At 56.3% G+C, this 21035-nt stretch overlaps 1 protein-coding gene across 3 annotated transcripts; it reads right to left on the bottom strand.

The window, feature by feature from the left end:
- Positions 1 to 1147: 1147 nt before the first annotated feature.
- On the bottom strand, positions 1148 to 13467 carry PDE4C (phosphodiesterase 4C). Of its 3 annotated transcripts, none has more exons than XM_036849084.1 (15): positions 13304 to 13467; positions 10110 to 10301; positions 9375 to 9411; positions 9216 to 9289; positions 8932 to 8984; positions 8524 to 8636; positions 8350 to 8443; positions 7649 to 7812; positions 7351 to 7449; positions 6755 to 6919; positions 6569 to 6668; positions 5781 to 5935; positions 3990 to 4112; positions 3551 to 3733; positions 1148 to 3024 (listed from the first exon to the last, which is right to left on the bottom strand). In XM_036849084.1, exons 1-15 carry the CDS (start codon positions 13447 to 13449, stop codon positions 2635 to 2637), a joined length of 2088 nt encoding a protein of 695 aa, XP_036704979.1. In that variant the 5' UTR covers positions 13450 to 13467; the 3' UTR covers positions 1148 to 2634. The 3 variants fall into 3 exon arrangements, with proteins under 3 accessions (XP_036704979.1, XP_036704977.1, XP_036704978.1); XM_036849082.1 differs by having other exon boundaries at positions 3551 to 3631; positions 13304 to 13449; XM_036849083.1 differs by having other exon boundaries at positions 3551 to 3628; positions 13304 to 13449.
- Positions 13468 to 21035: the final 7568 nt, after the last annotated feature.

The following is a 21035-nucleotide window of genomic DNA, read 5'->3' as shown; positions in this document are numbered from 1 at the left end:
GAATGAGCTGGCCACTGGGAGAAGTGGGGGAACAGTGCTCCAGACAGCAGGAACAGCAAGTGCAAAGGCCCTGAGGCTGGAACTCACTAAACAAGCTCGAGGGACAACCCCTCTCCAGCTCTGTGAGGAAGGGGGGCCAGGCAACATTTTCCCCCTCAACAGAGGGCAAACTGAGGCCCTACGAGTCACCCTAGGAGTTCACAAGGGCTGAAAGTTCCCAGGGGCCCTAAAGATCTTCTCCCACCCTCCTCTTTGGGTCTAGAGTGGGCCACAAAGGCAAGGACTATGTCCCTCAGGAAGGACCCTAAACAGGAGAAAATGGGAGACCTGGAGCATGTGAGTGACTTCTTCCTCATACCCTCTGTGGGCCTCAGTTTCTATACGTGTGAAGAAAGAGCTCAGGACATGCTTTCCTCAAACAATACCTGTTGTTACAATTCTGTGAGCCTCACAAAGAACACATTTTACCCACGAAATGACAAAGGCTCGGGGAGGTTAAGAGATTTGTTGACGTTCTCAAAGTCCATCTCTGGGGAACTCTGAAGATCACAGTCTGGAGAGGGTGGTAGACACGAAGCAAAGACTCCCAGAGAGCTTCCACCAGTGCCAGCCTGGGGTGGGAGGGGGAGGGTCAGGAAGGACTTCCTGGAGAAGGGGATGCTGAGCTGAGACCCAAAGGGTGAGGATGAGGGAGAGAAGTATTCCAGGTAGGGGGGCACAGCATGTGCCAAGGGCCTGAGGTGGCACTGTGCTTGGGGTGTTAAAAAACCAGTGTGGGTAGTGTGCAGTCAGTAAGAGGGAGGAATACCTGTGGCCCAAAATGAAGGGGGACATATGAGTGTTCTTATGAATGGGGAGAGAAAAAACCAGAGGGAAATAAGGTGAAATGCTGAAGGCAGATGATCTGTGGGTGAGGTTACAGCAGAATTTTATTTTCATCTTTACATGTTTCCATTATTTTCGGATTCTCTACAGCGACATGTATTACTTGCAAGGGGAAAATGATAAAAAATATATATAAATAAAAATCCCATAAATCTCTGCCTTTTAAAAATCCCATAAGTCTCTGCCTTTTAAAAGTGTGGAAGGAAATGCACCAAGTTCATGATCCAGCTGCCCTTTAATTCTCCCTCTGTGGAATTTGATCATTAATTGTGATGACGATGACTCATCAATGGAATGAAATTATTAATGAAATTATTTAGGAATGAAGCCTGCTGTTCTTGAAGCCAGGGGCTGCTGTGATGACTTGTGCCATGTATAAGTCATCAGACACGCAGGGAGGGAGGCTAGGGGGTGGGGGATGTGGTGGGATGGGGGGATACTGAGGCCTCCGGAAGCGGGAATTGAATCTGAGACTTGAGCACAGAGCCGCCTCACCTGCTCTGTGCCAGGCCCGCACCCTCAGGGTGAACTCAACCAAGCTGGGCGCGGGAGAGACTTCTGGCAAAGCGAGGAAGGGCCCCGAATTCGCCCCGCCTCCCTGCTGCGCCTCCAGCCACCAGAGGGCGCCGCTGGCTAACGTGTGACCCCAACCTACAGGGCCTTGAGCCCTCAGGTCACAGGACCTCTCCGCTCCTGTTTCCCCATCCGTGAAATGGGCACGGTACTAATTATGGGTGATAGAGTTTATTTAACCCCAGAGAATGCCCCATATTTCTAAGATATTTCAGGGAGGTCACAAACACCACCCTCCAACCAAAGTTTACCCAAGTACTAAGGATCAGGCCATGGAGGGGAAACTGAGGCCCAGAAGGGGCTGTGACTCGCAAGAAAGCATCAGAGGCCTCCTTTTCCCTACGGGGAATCTGAGACAGCCTCAGAATCAGAAGATGGAGAGAACTTCCGTGGGGGAGAAGTCTGTGCTTTTGTTGCTGTTCTAGAGAGGGAGAAAGTATAAGGGAGCCAGGAGGGGGTCCTGGGACCAGGGAGAACTAGGATCCTTAGACCTGAAGACAGAAACCACAGCAACTTAAAGCAACAGCCAGTGCACAAGCAATGAAGGTTAAATCAGTCTTCAGAGACAGTTCCTGACACACAGCCCTCTCTTTCATGGCCCCTATCACCCCCCACCAGAGCTCCAGAGCCAGAATTGAGTCTGGATGAAGCTTTGGTGCTGAGAATTCTCCCATTCAAGTTCTTGTTCTCTTGTAATGAGCTGCCTTGCAGATGAAGGGGAGGTGTCTAGAGGAGGGGGCATCTCCTTGAGGCTGACTCCCCACCTCCTTGTGCAGGGCTACCCCAGAGGCACATAACAGGCACAGGCCTGGCACACAGTAGGTGCCCAGTAAATATCGGATAAAGAATGAAAGAATAAAGTGATGGACGTGGCTGAAGAGTGACCACTGGAGAAGATAGACAAGGGGCCTGGCAGATACTCCCTTTCTACACCAGGGGTTGAAGTCCAGGAGGGAGAACTCAAGGGCCCTGGAAGAGGCTGCTCCCAGCCCAGCTCCTTGGAGAGCTCTCTCAGCTGAGCTCAGGGTCAGCGTGGACCCCGCCAGGTGCCTCCAATTCAACCCTGAGAACTGTCTGTAGCTAAAAGCCTGATTGTCTCCCTCAGTGGGTGTGGAAGGCAAAGCAGGGGCCACTTGGGACCTCTTCCTGGAAAGTCCACCCACCCATCAGGGGCCACTAGGTGCCCAAAGGCTCAGCCATCACATTGCCCTCATGGTCCACACAGGGCTTGCCCATGGTCCTCTGGTTGCCCAGGTATAGGGCCCCAGGGTCTGGGCTGGCCTCAGGGGACAGGAGCTCAGTGTCAGGTGACTCTGAGGCCTTCCCACCCAATGCTCCCTCCTCCTCTCCCTCCTCCTCTTCTGCCTCCTGCAGAGTCAGCTGAAACTGGAATCTGTCGGGATCACCCTGCTTGGGGCTGGTGGGGTCCACAGGGCTGCGGGGGATCTTGCTCTGGTACCACTCGCGGTTGTCCTCCAGAGTGTCCAGCAGGTCCTGTGCATCTGGGTGTACCAGGTCAGCCCACGTCTCCCACAGTGGGTGGGCAATGTAGTCAATGAAACCCACCTGTGGGGTGATACAGAGTTGGGGGATAGAGGTTGCTGGGTGGTGAGTTACCATGGAATCTAGACCCAGTCCAGCCCCCAGACCTTTGCCCAGGTTGTTCCCTCTGCCTGGAATGCCATTTCCCAACTCCTACACATCCTTCGAAACCCTCTTCAAATAACCCCTCCTCTTGGAAGACTCCTCTGCCCCTTTTGGGCTCCCCCAACCCCTAAGTCTTTCCCTCTACCTCAGCCCTGACTCCTCAGAGCTGGATGAATGTGTCCCCCAGACTGGGAGCACCTCAAGAATCTCCTATGTCACTCAGAACAGATACTTCCAAACTCCACAAGTGAGTGAAGATCTCTCTTCCGGCAGCCCAGAGGGAATACATCCCAGGCCTGACTCTGCACAGCCCAGTGCAGACCCTTAGGCCACATCCCCTCATTTGCCAGCCAGGGGTCAAGCCAGGACTCGTGGGGTCAGCTCAGCCACTCCTTTCCCTCCCACCTCCCCAGTGCCCACCAGCTCGGCTCAGTCACCCTCAGACCTGGGACTTCTCCACCGAGGCCGTGAGCTTATCGCACATGGGGCTGATGTCCAGGCCTGATTCACGCTCACGGTCGCCCTGCTGGAAGAACTCAGCCATGATGCGGTCTGTCCACTGGCGGTAGAGCGGCAGCGGCTTGGTGGGGTTGCTGAGGTCGGCACAGTGCACCAGGCTCTGCAAGACCTGGTGAGACCGAGGCTCGGGAGGGCTCAGGCCAGGCCACCCCAGGCCTGGTACCCGCCCCAGAGGCTGGCGCCATGGACATACCCATCTTACAGGTGGGGAAACTGAGGCTGGGCAGGGGAAAGGGTGGCTAAGGCACAGCCACGCGACCATATGTGCCTCCATTTCTTCAAGTTGGGCACGCAGTTGGCACTTCATAAATGCAGCTGAATGAGAGTGTGGAAACCAAGACCTTAGGGCTGGCCCAGCCACACACCTGGATGTGGTCGGAGTAGTTGTCTAGCAGCAAGACTCCAAGGCTTGTCACCTTCTTGGTCTCCACCATGGTCTTGAGGTCAGCCAGGATGTTCATGTGTTTGGACATGTCTGTGGCCAGCACCTGGGGGAAGGTGAAGGAGGATGGCAGGTATGAGGATAGCGCCTGCCCCACCCCCACTCCCCACCTCCCAGACGCCACACCCACTTGGATCCTCAGCCCTCTGAGCCTCAGTGTCCTCATCTGTCAAATGGGGGCGTGTATCAAGATTTGCTGTAAACCCAGCTTACAAGAGAAGCTGAGTCAATAGTCTCTTCTCCAAGGTTGCTGGGCTTGTGGGGTGCATCCCACATGTGGGACAGGGCATGAGGGAAGGAGATTAGACCTGGGGGTTGACATGAAACATGCCTGAAGCCCAGCAGATGACTTGGCCAGTGCAAAGGCCCTGAGGCTGAATAAGCTGAGGAACATAGGGGAGAGAGTTGTGGCTAGAGCAAACGAGTGCAGGAGCAACATGGGAGCAAGTGAGGGTGACAAAAGTGGGGAGGGCCTCAGGGAGGAGTGGGGGATTTATCCAGAGGGCCGTGGGAGCCACAGGTGGACTCAGTGCTCCCCGAACCTTCCTGTGGCTGTTGCGTGGCCGGGAGGGCTGTTTTCAGCCACCAGAAGGGAAGTTCAGCTCTGAGCACAGCTGCTTAAAACTCATTTAGCTGGACCCATGCGGACCCAGCCCAGGGATGACCCACGGGCTTCTTTGACAATCAGAGAGAAGTCTCAAAACTTCTCCCCAGGGGACTTCCCTGGTGGTCCAGCAGTTAAGACTCCATGTTCCCAATGCAGGGGGCCCGGGTTCGATCCCTGGTCAGGGAACTAGATCCCTCATGCCGCAACTAAGAGCCCGCATGCCACAGCTAAAGATCCCATACGCCACAACTAAAGATCCTGCACGCCACAACGAAGATCCTGCACGCTGCAGTGAAGATCCCTCGTGCGGCAACTAAGACCCGGCACAGCCAAATAAATAAAAATAAATAAATAAATATTTTTAAAAAAATACTTCTCCCCAAACCTCCCATCTGGCCCAAATGATGCTTCCACTGGGAGTGCCCACTGCCCAGAGCCCCCACTCTGCCTCAGCAAACTTTTAGTTCCTCTTCACTTGGAGCCTGGTTTCCTCTGAGCCCTCCCCACATGCTGTTCCCTCTGCTGGGAACACTCCTCCCCACCCCATGGTCCTCTACACTCTTCCGGCCCTGACTTCAGTGTTCCCTCCTGGGGAAGCCCTCCTCAACTTTGAGCATCTCTCCATCACAGTTCTGTCTACAGGTCCCCCATCATGGCTCTGCTGTGGGTCCCCCATCATGGCTCCCACCTATGTGCCCATCTCCCCCACAGACTGTGAGTTTCATAAAGGCCAGAATTCTAATGGTCATTGTCACAGGACAAGCACAATAGATGCTCAATAAATGCTTGTTAAATAAGTGAATTGATGCATAAGAACCCAAAACATACTGGTGTCTCCCAGCTTGAAAAATATCAAACGCACAGACTTAAGGGTCAGAAAAGTTGCACCTGAAACCCCAGAAAGTTTCCACATCATTTGCACGTGAATCACATCCAAGACCTGATTAGCCTGACCAAGGGCCTAGTCACCCCTACTTAAGGCTTGGACAGTCATCGCCCCATTTTACAGACCAGGAAGCTCGGACTCAGAATGGGGACATGCCCTGGTCCAACTGAACCCCCAGCCATACCAAGATCGCCCCACCCCATCCATCATTGTTGTCTCACCATGTCGATGACCATCCTGCGCAGACTCAGCCGCTGCTTGATGGTGAGGTTCTGGAAGATGTCACAGTTCTCTGCCTGCAGCAGCTTGAAGCCCACAGCCAGGTGGTGGTTCTCCAGCATGGAGGTATCATTGTACATAAGTGCAAGCTCTGAGTCTGTAGGGGAGGTGGAGCACCTCAAGACCTGCCTGCCCAACCTACTCCACCCAAAGGCCAGTTCTGTAAATTCTCGGTAAACTCCTACTCATGCATTGAAGCCCCAACTCCAATGCCCCCTCCTCCAGGAAGCCTTCTAGGACCCTGTCTCTCCCCATGGCCCTGCCCTGACTCTGCGGGGGGGGCGGCATCTGTGTTCAGCTCTACCTCCTCGAGACTGGTGACTCCTTGGGGACTTGGCATGACAGGAGACAGTGCTGAGTGCTGGTTGAATGAACTACCAAGTCTTTGTCTTATTAGACCCTGGGATCCTCAAGTGAGAGGGCTCCACTCTTATCTCCAGCTCTCCAGGGATGTATATAAGAGGTACCCAATAATTGCTTGTTGACTGAGTTTTTCTGACACCACAAAGGATCCTAAACTTTAAAATCTCAGTGGGCCCAAATCAGCTCTGCCACATTTGTTATTCTCTCATTTATTGAGTGTCTACTGTATATCTGGGTCTGCTCTCAGCACCTAAGGGAGGGAAGATTGTGGCAGTCATTTCACAAACAGGGAGACTCAGAGCAGGAATGGGACCAACTAACATCACTTGATTGACAGGTGGTGGCAGGGCCCAGCCCCCTAACTCACTGGTGTTAATGAGAAACTGATTGGAGACCCCAGGATGATCCACATCATGGATGGCGCTTGCAAAGATGGCAGCCAGGACTTCCAGGTCTGTGAACACGGCCTGAGTGGGCACGGAGCATAAGAGGTGAGGGGTAGGCTCTCTGTGCCCTGCACGCACCAGGGCTGCCTGCAGCTGTAGGGCCCTACCTCGAGCGCAGGTGTGGCCAGCAGCACATGTGTAGACTGGGCCACGTCAGCGGCGTGTAGGCTATTGTGGTAGGCCACATCGTTGTGGTAGTGACCCTCCAGTGTCAGTAGGTAGGTGGCAAGTGTGTCGGCTGGGATCCGAAATGTCTTGAGCAGGTCCCGTTCCTGGTCCATCACAGGGCCCCAGTCAGGGCCTCGGCCTCTGGGTGGCAGCACACACTATTCCTATGCCTTCTCTCCTTCTGAATCCCTATCCATCTCTCAAGTGCCCTCTCTTCCAGGATGCCCTCCCTGCTCTCCATCTGAACTCCCTTGGTCTCTGTCCTTCCCCTCTGGCTCATCTCTGACCCCACAGTTGTGCCCTACAGACTGGGTCCCTTCAGGCCTGGCCCAAGGCTGAGGCTTGAGTCTTGTTGCCAATCAGCAGTGAACTTTTAAACCTAACAAATGCCTATCCATCCTTCAATGCCCCTGCTCAAATGACCCCATTCAGGGATGTTAGGGAGGATTTGAAGAATGTGTGTCCCATGAGGTCCTGAGGTAGGAAGGAGTGAAGGAAACACAAGGGTATTAGAAGCCAAGGGCAGGGAAGGTACCTGAAAGATGCTGAACATGATAGCTGTGAGGGGCCGGTTCTCACTTAGCTCTGCCACCTTGAACACATCAAGCCCCCACTTCTTGGTGTCTTCCAGCTCCTAAAATGTGAAGGACTGGAGCTTAACTGCAGCCCAACTTCCCCAGACTCTGGAGCCTCAAACCCCATCCCCAGGCCTCAGGTCCTACTTTGACCCCCACCTGGTCAGTATATAGGTGGGCAAACTGAGGCCCAAAATAGGGTAGCCACACAGAGCCAGGTTTCAAACCTGGGTCTCAGCATTCCTATTGTAAACCCACCTTGGCCAGTTGCCCCTCCTGATCAGTCTGGACCCCAAAGCGTGGGACAGTGGCTGCAGAAATGCTGGTACTGTGGGGGAGTCCACGCAGGCCGCTGATCTGGGACATGGGACTTGGGGGCTCCGTGGGGGTCACCCTGGGCAACTCCACCTCAGTCTGCTGGTCTGTAGATGGGGCAGGGTAGGGCTCAGAGAAGTCAATTCACCTGCTAGGGTTGGCCTGCTTGGCCTCAAGTACTGGACCTTGCCAAGCCTCAAGATCAACCTATTTCCTTTTTACCTGGACCAAAGTAATCTCAGAGTAAAGTCTTTTCTGGCCTGTAGATACCCTTCTCCTCTGTTCAAGGTTGATCTCAGTGACCTCTTCTGCTGGACATGGCCCCTGGGTACCTGGAGCTTAGTATTTTTCCCAAAACAGTCAAATGTCCTTTCCGTCTCCCAAGCTGGAGACCCAGCTCTGTGGTTCCCTCTATCTCCTCCTTGGCAAACTTCTACTCATGCTTCAAAACCCTAACTTTAATGTCCCCTTCCTCCTGGAAGATCCTCCTGTCCCTCCCTCTGGTCCAGCCCTGCCTCATGGGGCTGGGGGTGTCCGTGTCTGCTTCTATCTTCCTCAGTTGAGGTCTGTAGCAGAAGTCTTTCTTTCCCTTCCCTCTTCTTATCTCTGTAATGTGGCCTAGTCAGTGACCCACCATAGCTCACCCAGGAAGGTTTGGGATATGTACTCAGACACTTGGTTCCCAGAGCGGCTGGCTTCAGACAGGTGAGTCAACTCCCGGTTCAGCATCCACTTGAACTGCAGGGGAAGGTGATGTCAGTGATGATGGGGGCACTGTGGACATAGGCAAGTGATCTCAGTTATCTGGCTCTACTAACCTTGTTGGAGGCCATCTCCCCCACCGAGTGCCGCGCCTGCAGTGTCTCCAGCTGATCCAAACACCAATCCAGCTCATCCAGTGTCTCCAAAGCCAGCGTCTGCCCAGTGTCCTCTGGGGGCCAAGCTGGTCAGGGGCCTGCCCCACCCCCACTTGGGAACCCTGTGCCCCTCCTGCTCCCATCTCTGCATCTGGACCCTGGACCCCTTCCCAATGAGAATGGGGCCACTCAGGACCCCAGGATCTCCGCAACCCCAAGGGTGTTTGGGCGGGGGGATGGCGGGGTGGGGTTGGGGGGTAGGTTTACAATTAGCACAGCCTAAGGATTCATGGGCTGGGGAGGTCCCCATAGAGAGGAAGTTCACAGCTGTCCCACAGTGGAAGGAGGGGATAGGAGCAGGCGCATTACCTGTTGGTGGAGGGGGCTGACTGCCAGATGGGGTGTTCCCGACGCATGCCTGCCTGCAGTACAATCGGCTCAGGAGCGGCCTGCCCCACCCATAGGGCCCCGCCCCCAAGACCTCGTGGCCCCGGCCCCTCCTCCCCTTCCCCCCATCCCCGAATTGCCAGCCGCGCCCTTTCCGCCCGTGCCCCGCCTCTGCTTCGCCCACCTTGTCTTCTGATCCCGCCCCTCTCCCCCAGGCCCTGCCCTTCTCTCCGCAAGGCCCCGCCCCCTCCCCGCCCCCTACGTACTTGGCTGCCCCGCGGCCTTGCAGGTGGGCAAGGGACGCAACGTTGCTCCGAACCGTCCTCAGACTGGCCAGGACCTGCGAGGGGGAGCGGTCAGCGTTGGGAAGGAGGGGTCGGCTCTACCTGCCCGGCACACGGGAGAAGGAAGAGGTGGGCACCCACCTGGGCAAAGGGTGTCACAATCACGTCTTCTCCGTGTCTGCGGGGAGACCAGACGTAGAAGGGCGGTCAGAAGGAGCCCTCCCACACGTTCCCATCTTCCAGTTTTTTGTGGGGGTTTTTTTTGTTGTTGTTTTTTCTTCCTTTTTGCGCCACGTGGCATGCGGGATCTTAGTTATTGAACCCGTGCCCCCTGCAGTGGAAGCGCGGAGTCTTAAGCACTGGACCACCAGGGAAGTCCCGCATCTTTCAGCTTTTACCCCCACTGTGCCCTCAGCTGAGTGCATCCTCCTGCCCCGACTCCCTCCTCTGGGTGTCTTCCTAGTAGTTCCTGGACTCCCCTCACCTGACTCTTCTCTGAAAGCAGCCACAGCCCCTCTGACCAATCACTCACTTTATCCCCATCTCACAAATGGAGAATCTGAGTCCCAGGGGCAATAGGGGTCTTAGTAGAGGCAGGAAATTATGGCTACCAGGAAGCTCAAATCAAAGTGTATGTTCGGTTGCTGTTAATTGGCCTTAATGCCACTGGATTGCCACCCAACCCCAGCCTAAAGTGAGGCACAGAGGATCACTGGATATCATTCTCGGCATGTCCGACTGAACAAGCAAATTGGCAAACTCCTACATAAACTTTAAAGCCCACCTCAAACGGTCATTTGAAGGAGGTGTGCTGAATGGAGGAATAAAGGAAGGAAGGAAGTAGAACGCGGTATTATCCCCCAGCCTCAGACTCACAGGTCGCTAGCCACAGAGGAGTTCCGGGACATGGTCTTGGACGAGAGTTCGTAGTCACTGTCTGAGCGGTACAGGAAGGACTCCCGCCTCTGGCTGTGCTGGGCAGAGGCTTGGATGACCCGGCCAAGGCCAGACCCAGCCTGAGGGTCCAGGGCGCTTCTTCTGCATGAGAGCCCATTTTCCAGGTCCAAGCTGAAGGAAAAGGAGTCATAGTCAGAGCCGAGGGTCCTGGCATATGGATGCTGGGTCATGGCCTATATCAGTTTTGTCACATCCTCCCTGGGGCCACGCGGTGGGCTGGGCAGGAGTGGCCTGCAGCTTGTCCATCTGTCCCACAGTCACACCCCCACTCAGGGACACCGCGCCCCTCACGCCTCCATCTCCACCTCTGTACCCCAGAGTCTTTTCCACTGGGACTAATCTGGACTCCAGGACATGAGTTTCGGATCTGTCTCCAAGTGGCTGTTGTGACCATGGGTAGGTCTCAGCTTTTCTATGGACATCAACAACTTTGTTTCTAATATGGGTGTGGAAGACTTCATCCCCAGGGTGCTTTTAGGGAGTTACAACCGAGCACCTGTGGAGAGTGACAGGGCTCCCGTATTACTAAGGAGTAAACTGAGGTCCAGGTCGCAGGGTAAGTTCATGGAGATTGAAAACGACTTCCTGGGCTTTCCTCTCTGGAGGGGACCTGGGTCCCGCCTAGACGGGGCACACGCGAAGGCTCCTCACAGCCAGGAGAGGCCCCCATCCCCAGCCAGCTTTGGCTACGCCCTGGACCACCTGTCCCCTTACCCCAGCTCCAGGTCCCCACCCTCAGCCCATATGGCCCTGCCCCAATCTCACCAACCACGCCTCCAGCTCGCTCTGGCCCTATCCTTAGCTCCCCAGTTCTTCTGCTTTATTTTTGGCCTGAACGCTCTGCCTGTTCTCTTCCACCTCTGGGCCTTTGCACAGAATGTGTCCTCTCCCCAGAGCACCGTCCTCCTCCTGTTCCAGGCAATCCCCAATCGCCCCTCCCATCTCTCAGCCCCATCTCTCCCTCCAGCCACACCCTGACGGAATAAGGGGGATCTACGACTCTCCCCCTTGGAGTCAGAGGTCAGAGAAAGAGTGGCAGGGGGCAGGGGGTTAGAACAGAAGTGTGGGAGGGGGAGTTAGCAACCAGGGAGAGGGGCTGCAAGTGGGTCACAGGTTTCTGAGAAGGGAGCGGGCAGGAAAGACGGAGACAGGAAGACCCCAGGGGCCGCCCCTAGACACGCCTCTCCTGGCCGAGGGCCAGTGTCCACCTGGTCCCCCTCCAGGTCACCCCATCCCCGTCCACGGATGGGATCGGCGCCTGCCGGAAGACTCCGAACAGGGAATTCGGCTCAGACCGGGTTGGGGGTGGGGAATTCGTCAGGATTCTGTGCGGTTCAACTGGATTCGGTCCGGCTCCGTCAAGTACGGCCAGGTTTGACTAAGCTGGGTCTGATCATACAGGATTGGACCTCTTCCCCTGAGTTCTGTCGGGTGAGTTCGGTAGAATTCGGCTACAACCGACCGCATTCGGGTAGGTTCGGATGCGTTCGGGCGTGTTCGGTAGCGCCAGGTTTTTCGAGAAAGTCCGGGTGGCGCTCGGGCTAGGTCGGGCATATTCGGCTTAGTCCGGCCTCACTCGGGTGTTCGGCTATGTCCGACCGCTCTCGGTCTGTTCGGGTTCTGGGGCTCCTGGAGAAGCCCCTAAAGTCCAGCGTTTCTGAGTTCCCGCTTCGTGACGTCACCCGGAGGGGCGGGACTTCTTAGCGCTTACCCGGCCTCCGAGTGTGCCGGGTGACTGGAGGAGAGACACTCTTGGGGGCGGGCTAGTGGCGGTGGATACCCTAAACCTGTGCTCAGAGGGGGAGGCCTGGGAGTGGCTACCACCTACCCCTCCCTCTCATCTCCCCAAAACTTCTGGGAAAAGCACACCTATGGATGAATAGGGAAACTGAGGCCGGGAGAGGCCACAGCGTGCTGGGTTCGAATCCAAGTAGCGAGCACGGAGAGTTAAGGGCTGAGCCGGGGTTTTGTCGCTGCGGGGGAAGCTGTTTTTCTTTCTGCTCTAAACTTAGCCGAGAGCTGCGGGGTCAGGCCGTGGTTCCATGACGCGGGCAGCGGGGAGGAGCTCGCACCGACTGTGGGAACGGCGCGTCTGTCCATCGGTTAGACAGGTAAACTGAAGCACAGGGGCCTCGGAGAGACCTGCCCTCGCCCAGCCTCACGCCCTTGACGTCCTTGACGCCCCTGTGCTCACTCCGGAGCCCTCGGCGGGGACCCCTCTTCGCAAGCTTCTGGTGCCCTCTGGGCGCTCTCCCGGACCCGGGACCCCAGTCTCGGCCTGAAGTGGCGCCATCAGGGACCACGGTCACGACTGCCCCCCTCTCCACCAGCTGCCACTGGCCGTGTGACCTTGGAGAAGGGACCTTTAGTCTCTGAGCCACAAGATACCACCAAGTGCGAAAACCGCACGAGCCAAGCGCAAGGTACGAGACCCAGTCGGCGCCCACCAGCCCCACCTCCAACCCCAGCCTCTGCCCTGCGACCCACGATGTGACAGTCGCTTCCTGAAGGGCCGGAATTCAAACCTAAAGCGGTGGAACGAGTCCTTGGAGAACGCAACCGAGTGGGGCTGCGCAGAGGCGGCGCTCTGAGCGGGTGCGCAACAAGCTCTCTTACACCGCGAACACCCTGCCTCAAAGGCCTCCATCAAATCACGTCTTCCTCCGCGAACATCGAGGGCTTAGTGTGAGGCCACCAGGCCATCCCGTTGCTGGCGCCAGAACGGATGGCGGGGGCAGGCCGAGGGGAGGAGTGACCCTCTTCCCTCCACCTCCAGGACTCTCAGCCCGCCTGCCCCGGGTTGGCGAGGGTCAGAAGGAGACGTGAGCCTCAGCCCGTCCTGCTCCAGGCCGCACAGCTGGAGAGGGACAGACGGCTGGTCCCCTGGGCGTGTGTCCAGGCGGTGGGTGGAGGGAAACAGAGATGGAGAGAGACAGTCATCAACTAAAAGAGACAGAGATAAGACAGAGGGAGAGAGATACCGAGAAAGGGCAAAGGGGCAGAGCCTTTATGCCCTGACCCCCAACCTGGCCCCAGCTGTCCTTGACTCTGCCCTTCCCACCTCCAGCCCGACGGTTCCCATGACCCCTGCGAGGCCCACTGTCTCGCCTCACCACAGCGGATGGGCCACGGTGAAGCGCCGCTGCAGGCGGATGCTCTGGTTCACCAGGAGCTTCCTGAAGAGCCCGGGGGAGCCGCGCGGGGAGCCCCGTGGGGAGCTGGGCACAGGGGCCGGGGCGGGCGCAGGGGGGCCCTGCATCGCCAAGACCGCGTGGAGGCTGGACGGAGTGCAGGCTGCGCGGGACCTTTTCTGGACAACCACGGGGGCGGGGCCCGGCAGGGAGAGGGCAGGAGACGCACCCGCCCCGCCTTCGCCGCAGGACCGCTCAGGGACGCCTTCACCGGGACAAATGGAGAAACCGAGGCCCTTAGCTAGACGGGACACTCTCTGCTTCCCCTTTGGGGGAGCCCAGAAACCGCATCTTATACCACTTCCCTCTGCCACCATGTCCCCCAGTAGTGCAGCTTGCTCAGCTGATAACTCGGCTGAAAAGAGATACAGAAGTCAAAAAAGGAAGTGCTCTCCATTATCAGGGAGTCACCGAGACACAGAGTTTGCTGAGGGGCTGCCCAGATCCCACACAGTGTTTGCAATACCCCTCTACCCATTTTCCAGATGGAGAAACTGAGGACTGAGCCACCAAGGGGCTGCTCAGAAACTACAAACCCTTAATCCTTTGTCAGGTGGGGAGCTGAGGCTTGGAGAAAAGTGGTAACAGTCGCAAGTCTTCACTGCAAGGCAGCTCCCCCTCTTCCTGTCCCCCTCCACAAGTCCCCACATGACCTCCACCTGCTCTGACATTCCCCAGGCCCTGTCTCTGGATCGTTTCCCCTCTCCTGCTGTCTCTACTGGACAAACATCCGCACTCTACTCCTGCCAGGCCTTCCGGTCCTGTGAAGCTTCAGCTGCCACCGCCCACCCCAGGAAGGACCCTTGGAAAGGGAAGCCTTGCCCCTGGTATCAGGGGGGCTGTTCAGGGGTCTGTACCAGCTGGCCTACCCTCAGAATGCTGGGGTTGGGTGGTCTTGCCCCATTCTTCAGAAAAGGAAACCAAGTCTCGGAGAATGTCACACTTGGAGACAAGACCCAGAACACCCACCTCTCAGGCAGAAGCCACCAAGGCCCAGGGAGGCTGGGCCTCCCAGCTGAGGCCACACAGAAGCTATGGGCCTGACTGTGTCCTGCTGTGGGATAACAAGCCCCCTGCCTGGGTCTTGGCCCAGGGGACTGCACTAGTTTTGGGAGCCCCAGACAAATGCCACCCAGGTTTCTGGCAATCCTGGGGGGATGCGAGATACTATTTCGGGAGATCAGGGCTTCAGTGGTGAGACCCTGACCCTCCCCTGACATGTCAATCATACCATGGTCCCCGTTGTATAGATGAGAAAATGGAGGCTCACAGAGGAGTCACACTGGGGCCCAGGAGGACAAAGAGTCTCAAGGGTCTGGCTGGGAACCCCCTTCTGTCCCCATGGCCCTGCAACCGGACACCTGGTGGGAATCAGACTCTCTGTCCCCAAGACAAAAATACCATCTGTAGCTGCTGCGGCTAGACCTAATTATAGCTGGTCCCCAGGGGATAGAGGCCGCCAGGATCAGTGGAGAGACTGGGGCTGGGTCCAAGGAGCCTTGACACCACCTCAACCCCATGGGGGAGACTCACAGTGTTCTCATATCCCCAAGGAGAGACTGAGACACAGAGAGGTGCAGTCCTCCTGAATTCACAAACATAAAATGGAAGGTTAAGGCTAAACACATGGGTACGAACTGAGCACTCCTTGCTCTCCCGGTGCTGAGCCAAGGGCTGTGCATGTAAAAGTCATTTTATTTTCGGAGCAACTCTATAAAGTGGGGACTATTATTCCCATTTTGTGGATGGGGAAACCGAGGCACAGAGAGGTGTGCTCCTTGCCTGAGGTCATTCAAGCCTAGGTTGGCAGCCTCCCAAGCCTCTTCCACTTAATGCTTAAATGGCTCCATCTCCTCTGCAGTCCCAGGTGCTACTCTGACATTAATGCTTTATCAGTAGTTTTAATATTAATGTTTCATTAATAGATTCAACTTTAAATACTTTATAACCAGTTTTAACGGTAATGCATTATCAGTAGCTTTTTGGATGGAGAAACTGAGCCACAGAGCCAAGATTCAGCATTCAAAACCTGGCCTGCCTGACCCTGAGAGATGACCCCAAGCTTCGCCCAGGAAGGGGCAGAGGCCAAAGGAGGGGTTGACATGACTTTGTCTCACCCTAACTTTGTCCCTGCATGCTATGTGACCTGAGGAGGTGCCCAGCAGTCTCTAGTGCCCTTAACACTTCGGTGTCTCAATTTCCCCTATATGAGCCTCTTCCCTGGGCAAGCACTTGTCTCCTCTGCCACCAGGTGGCCCCCGTGAGACAGGAGGTGGGTGCTGTTACACCCATTTTATGGACAAGTATACAGGGGTCTGGAGATGAGAGATGACTTGCCCAAGTCCGCCTGAGGAATCTAGTTATCTTTTTTTTTTTCGAATTAAAAAAAAAAATTTGGCCACACTCCAGGGCATGTGGGATCTTAGTTTCCTGACCACGTATCAAACCCGCACCCCCTGTATCAGAAGCACAGAGTCTTAACCACTGGACAACCAGGAAAGTCTCCCTTTGAAGAATCTAGATAGAGAGAGGAGGGTGGAGGCTGAGTCACATGTGCAGATGATCACATGGGTCAGATCTCACCCTACTCTGCTCCAGATCCTCCTGTGGCTCCCCATTGCCCTCACTTCTGAATCCACACCTCCCAGGACACCTGTGTGGCCTCACTCCTGCCTGCCTCCCCCGCACACTCCTCTTGGCTCACTCTGCTTCAGCTTCATCATCCCCTCCCCGCTTGCTGTTTTTCAAAGCATCCAAGCTCATTCTTATCCCATGCCCTTGCCTGAAGGCTCTTCCCCTGCTAACTTTTTTAAAAAATTTATTTATTTGGTTGCACCGGGTCCTTAGTTGTGGCTCACGGGCTCCTTAGTTGTGGCATGTGAACTCTGAGTTGTGGCATGCATGTGGGATCTAGTTCCCTGACCAGGGATCGAACCCAGGCCCCCTGCACTGGGAGTGCAGAGTCTTAACCACTGCGCCACCAGGGAAGTCCCCCCTGCTAACTTTTTTGTCTTTCAGGTCACAGTTGAAGCATCACCCCCTGCAGGAAGCCCTCCATGACCAGCCAAGTAAATAAATATTCTCAGAGCACCCTCCTCTCATTGGTACAATTTCACATTTACTGTCCTGATTATTTGATCTGTGTCTGCCTCACCTGCCAGTCCCTTGAGGGCAGGACCAGGTCTGCCTTGCTCCCAGTTGTGCCCTCAGTGCCCAGCACTCAGTAGGTGCTCAGTAAATGTTTGTGAGATGAATAAGAGCCTCCCCTCCCACCCTCCAGCCACACTGATCTGTGTTCATATCCTCATATATCTGATCCTCTTGAGTCTGACGCTTTGCACATTCCGTTCCTTCTGCTTGGCATACCCTTCCCTGCACTCCTCCCGGCTGACTTCTCTTTACCCTTCAGGCTAAGCTTAGATGTCACTTCTTCCGAGCAGTCCTTCCTCACCCCCTACCTCCAAGAGCTGGGTCAGAAGCCTCCTCTGGGCCCCACGGCACCCTGCTCTCTCTCCATCACAGCACAGATCACTCTGTGTTGTCTCCAGCTGGTATGAGTCTGTCTCTACCTTTAGCCTATGAGCACCTGCTTGCCCTTGGGCTGTGGCCCCAGTACAGGGCCTGGCACATGGTAGCTGCTAAATAAATGCTTGCTGAACAAGATGCTCAGACCCTCCCAGACCCATGTGATCCACCTGGGGTAGTGGGGAGGCGGGCCACAGCTGAGGACTATGCTCTGGCACAGGACGCTCATGACAGAATGCAGAAATTATGAGTTTGTGTTTGCATCTCACTGATGACACTGAGGCTCAGGGAAGCACCACTGCTTGCTTGGCAGTGCACAGAACATTGGCCTTGAACCCAGCTTCCCTGAAGGCTGAGCCTCTCCCAGCACATCAGCATGTATATGCATGGGCGGGACACACACACACACTCACAGGCACACAACCCACCACTCCTGCCTTCCAGAGCCACGTGGCTCTCCCCCGAGATGGGCCCAAACCTAGTCTCTGTTTGTTCTTTCTTGAAGATGGAAAATCATGAGTCACTGGGAGAGAGGGGAGGAGGAGCTGAGGGCTGGAGGGTGGAGGCAAGGGGCCTGCTGGGTCACCTGGGAAAGCTCCAACCCTTCTGGGCTGTGGGGCCCTTCTGCCCCACACACCAGCCAGGGCCGCTGGAGGGCCAGGCTGGGGTGTTAGGCCAGGCTTGTTGATCAAGAAGCCTGTGGCCCCGGGGAGGTCCAGGGACCAAGGCAAGAGAAAAGTCCAGAGAGGAAAGCGACTCACCCAAGGTCACTCAGCCTGGCCTCAAACCCAGGGCTCTAGGTCTGGCCTGATTTAGCTCCCCCTCCCATCCAAGGAGGGCCTGGGACTCCTGGACCCTGCTCTTTGGTGGCACTGAGGCCCCTCTGACCCCTCTAAGGCCCCTGTTTTTCTGTTTCTATTCTGTCTTTGTCTTATTCTGCCCCCTTCCCTCAGTTTATATGAAACGGGAGCAGCCCCTCCCCCACCTCTGCTCCCCTCTTCTCCACCTCATTCTTGTGTGGAAGAAACATCCTGTGCTCAGGCTCCCCAAGAGGCTTCCCTCTGACATCAGCGGACACGTGAGTGTGTGTGTGTGTGTGTGTGTGTGTGTGTGTGTGGACACGCCACAGAGGAGGCTCCTCCCCCAGCACAGCAGACAGCCTGCCCTGGCCCTCTCATATACCCAACCCAAGCTCCCCTGAAATGCTTGCCGTGGCCACAAACCCACAAACACCCGAGGACACTCCAGGGTCTGGAGGGCCCTTGGACACCCAACTGGATCAGAGCGAGGACAGTCGTGCCCAGCCACACACACAGGGGCACCACAAGGGGAAACACCCAAGCACGTAGTTAACTGGTACACACACACCTGAACACATCCCATCACCCACAGAGACACAGCCAGCTGTGGACACTCACACAACAGATAGCACACACGGGGTCGCAACTGCTCAGACTCACACGCATTCGGATGCAACGGCACTTGGGCACACCAGGTCACACAGACCCATAAGCAATCATGGCACTACCACCTCCCAGCTCCACCCTCCTCTAAAGCGCCAGCCTCAGCCAAGAGGCAGAGACCCCCGCCCCTGGAAAAGCAAAGACCCTCCCCTACTCCCGCCAGGCCCTGCGCGCCCCTCCCCCACTCCGCGGGAGGGCCCTGCCCCCGCCCACCTACCGCCTGTGGAAGGAGGAGGGCCAGGAGCGCCGCGACTTCTCGAGCGCCGGCCGCGGGCTCAGGTCCCGCTCCCTGCGGCCCACAGACTTGTCAGGGTCTGAGTGGAAGCGCCGCTGGATGCGGATGGGGTGCCGGGGCTGCCGCCACAGGTGCTTCGGAGCCCTGGCTATGCCTTGGCAGCTGCGAGCGCGGTTCAGCTCGCGGGGTGCCTCTACCCCTTCTTGGACCCCCGGGGTCTCCATGCGACCGAGCCGGGGAGCAGGCAGAGAGCAGGGCGCGGGAGCGGTCCCCGGGAGCGAAGTGTCTGAGCCCGGGTCCGGCCAGAGCCGGGGGTGGAGGAGCTGTCCGCGCCGGCGGTGCTGAGGCGGGAGAAGGTAGAAACAGGGGCTCAAGGTGGGGCTGACATCAAGGAGCTGTCCTCGTTGAGATGGTGCTGAAGGATAGATAGCAGGGGAAGAAGAACTTGCGGGTGAGGGTTGAAGACAGGGTGTGGGGAGATCCCCAGCGCCAAGAATGGCCTGACGTCCCCTCTAGTGCTGAACGAAATAGGGGCAAGACACGGACTTGGAGTGAAGACAGAAATTATCCTCCTGGTTGCTGCTGAATGGAGAGCGGGAAAACAGGGGCTCTGGAGACCCCCAACACCAAGGCACTGCCCCGACTCCTGATGCCGAAAGGAAAGAAGGTAGTAGATGCAGGAGCTCCGGGTGGCTGAGACAGAGAGGAGCTGTCTGCAACCTGTCGGTTCTGAAAGGCAGGGCAGGAAGACAGACAGGGGTTCGGGAGAACCTTCAGACCAGGGTGCCGACTGCCCAGGAGGTGCTGAAAGCAGTGGTGGGTCCTCAACCCTCCCCCATGACTGTAGCAAAGACGAGTCTGGAAGCAGAGTCAAGGGCTCTGGTCTTCAGTGGTAGGCACAGATGGCAGTCTCTCTGCTCAGGAAGGTAGGCTTAGCGGTTCAGCCCCAGATGGGGTCTCTTTGGGACCTTAAAACCCACATACATGAAGGGCAGGAATCCGGGAAGTAAAGAGAGATGGGGGAGGGCTGTGGCAGGGCTCTCCAATGCCTGGGATGGGCACACAGAAGCTGCCTCTGGTTGGGATTGCCAACAGTGGGGGTGGGTAGAGAGGGGCACTCTTTTATAGCCACACCGACACCCAGATCCTCAGCAGAAATGGCAGGATCTCATTCGCCCTGTGACGCCCTGGGTCCCACCTCACAGTCACAATTGCTGCCCTCAAATCCCAGGCCTGCCCCTCCCTCCCACAGTGCTAGAAACTCAAGGCCCTGACCACAAGACATTCTAATCTCAGGGGTAATTTCCTGGGAAGTGGCAAAGGGAGGGCGAGAATATTTTCTATCATCACGGTTAACAGAAGTAGACATGGACAAGAGCAGGGCTGAGAAGGTGGGTGTGGCTGGGGAAGGGAAGCATTTGCAGCCATTTGGTGCAGCAGATTTGGGAGAGGAAGAGCCCCGATCTTTTCAGAGAGCTCACAAGGACATCCCAAGGATATTTCCCATGAAGACTGTCTACCCTCTACTCCAGTTATGTCCCCAAGTTGGAGGAATGGAAAATGCTTGGGCCAGGGAGTCAAGCGGACCGAGCTCCAGCCCCAGTACTACCACACCTTGCTGGGTGATGCAAAACAAATTGCTTCTCTCTGTCCATTACATATGGCTCAGTCCCCTGTCCTCCAAAGCTGACAGTGGGAGACAACTTGGTCCAGTGGTGGGACATGTGGGCTCTGTCATTGGCTGGCTGTCACTTTCCCTCCACAAACCTGTTTTCTATTCCAGAAAATGGGAATAATGATGGTATTCCCACCTCTTGGCATTGTTGCAAGGATGAAAAGAAATGTCACATGTGAAGGGTCAAAGACCAGGAGCTGCCCATACCAGTGCCCCCTCTCTCTTACCCCCTGCTGGTGTCCACCAATGCCTGATGTGTCTACTTCATAAATAACCTACTTCTCTCTAGCCCATGGCTCCTGTCCTGGTCCAGGCACCACTTTCTCCTGCCCAGAACTGCCCAGGCCTCTTCGTTGGGCTCCAGCTATTTCCACTCCTGCTCCTGACTGTTCTGCCTACAGCAGTCGCAGGGAATTTTTTTAAATGCCAATCTCGATCCCCTGAAAACCCACCCATGTCTCCCCATTACACCCCATGAAGTCTTGTGTGGTCAAGCCCCTGCCCACCTCCCCAGGCTCCCCTCCTACCCTCCAGCCGCAGTGACCCATGTTCAACTCCTCATGCATCTGATACTCTTGAGTCCAAGACTTTGCACATTCTGTTTCTTCTAATTGGCACACACTTCCCTGTGCTCCTCCTGGCTGGCTTCTTTTCATCCTTTAGGCTAAGCCTAGATGTCACTTCTTCCAACCAGCCCTTCCTCCCCCCCTCCACCCCCCAGCGCTGGGTCAGAAGCCTCCTCTGGGTTTCCATATT

Source organism: Balaenoptera musculus, chromosome 3 (assembly GCF_009873245.2).
Source record: "Balaenoptera musculus isolate JJ_BM4_2016_0621 chromosome 3, mBalMus1.pri.v3, whole genome shotgun sequence".
Lineage (NCBI taxonomy): Eukaryota > Metazoa > Chordata > Mammalia > Artiodactyla > Balaenopteridae > Balaenoptera > Balaenoptera musculus.
This window is presented reverse-complemented; position numbering and strand designations above follow the sequence as displayed.

Coding starts and splice junctions, on each gene's coding strand:
- PDE4C (XM_036849084.1), bottom strand. CDS start 13,449: ATGCAGGGCCCCCCTGCGCCCGCCCCGGCCCCTGTGCCCAGCTCCCCA. Junction 9,412..10,109: donor TCCTCTGTGGCTAGCGACCT/GTGAGTCTGAGG, acceptor GTCTCCCCGCAG/ACACGGAGAAGACGTGATTG. Junction 7,813..8,349: donor CATATCCCAAACCTTCCTGG/GTGAGCTATGGT, acceptor CCCCATCTACAG/ACCAGCAGACTGAGGTGGAG.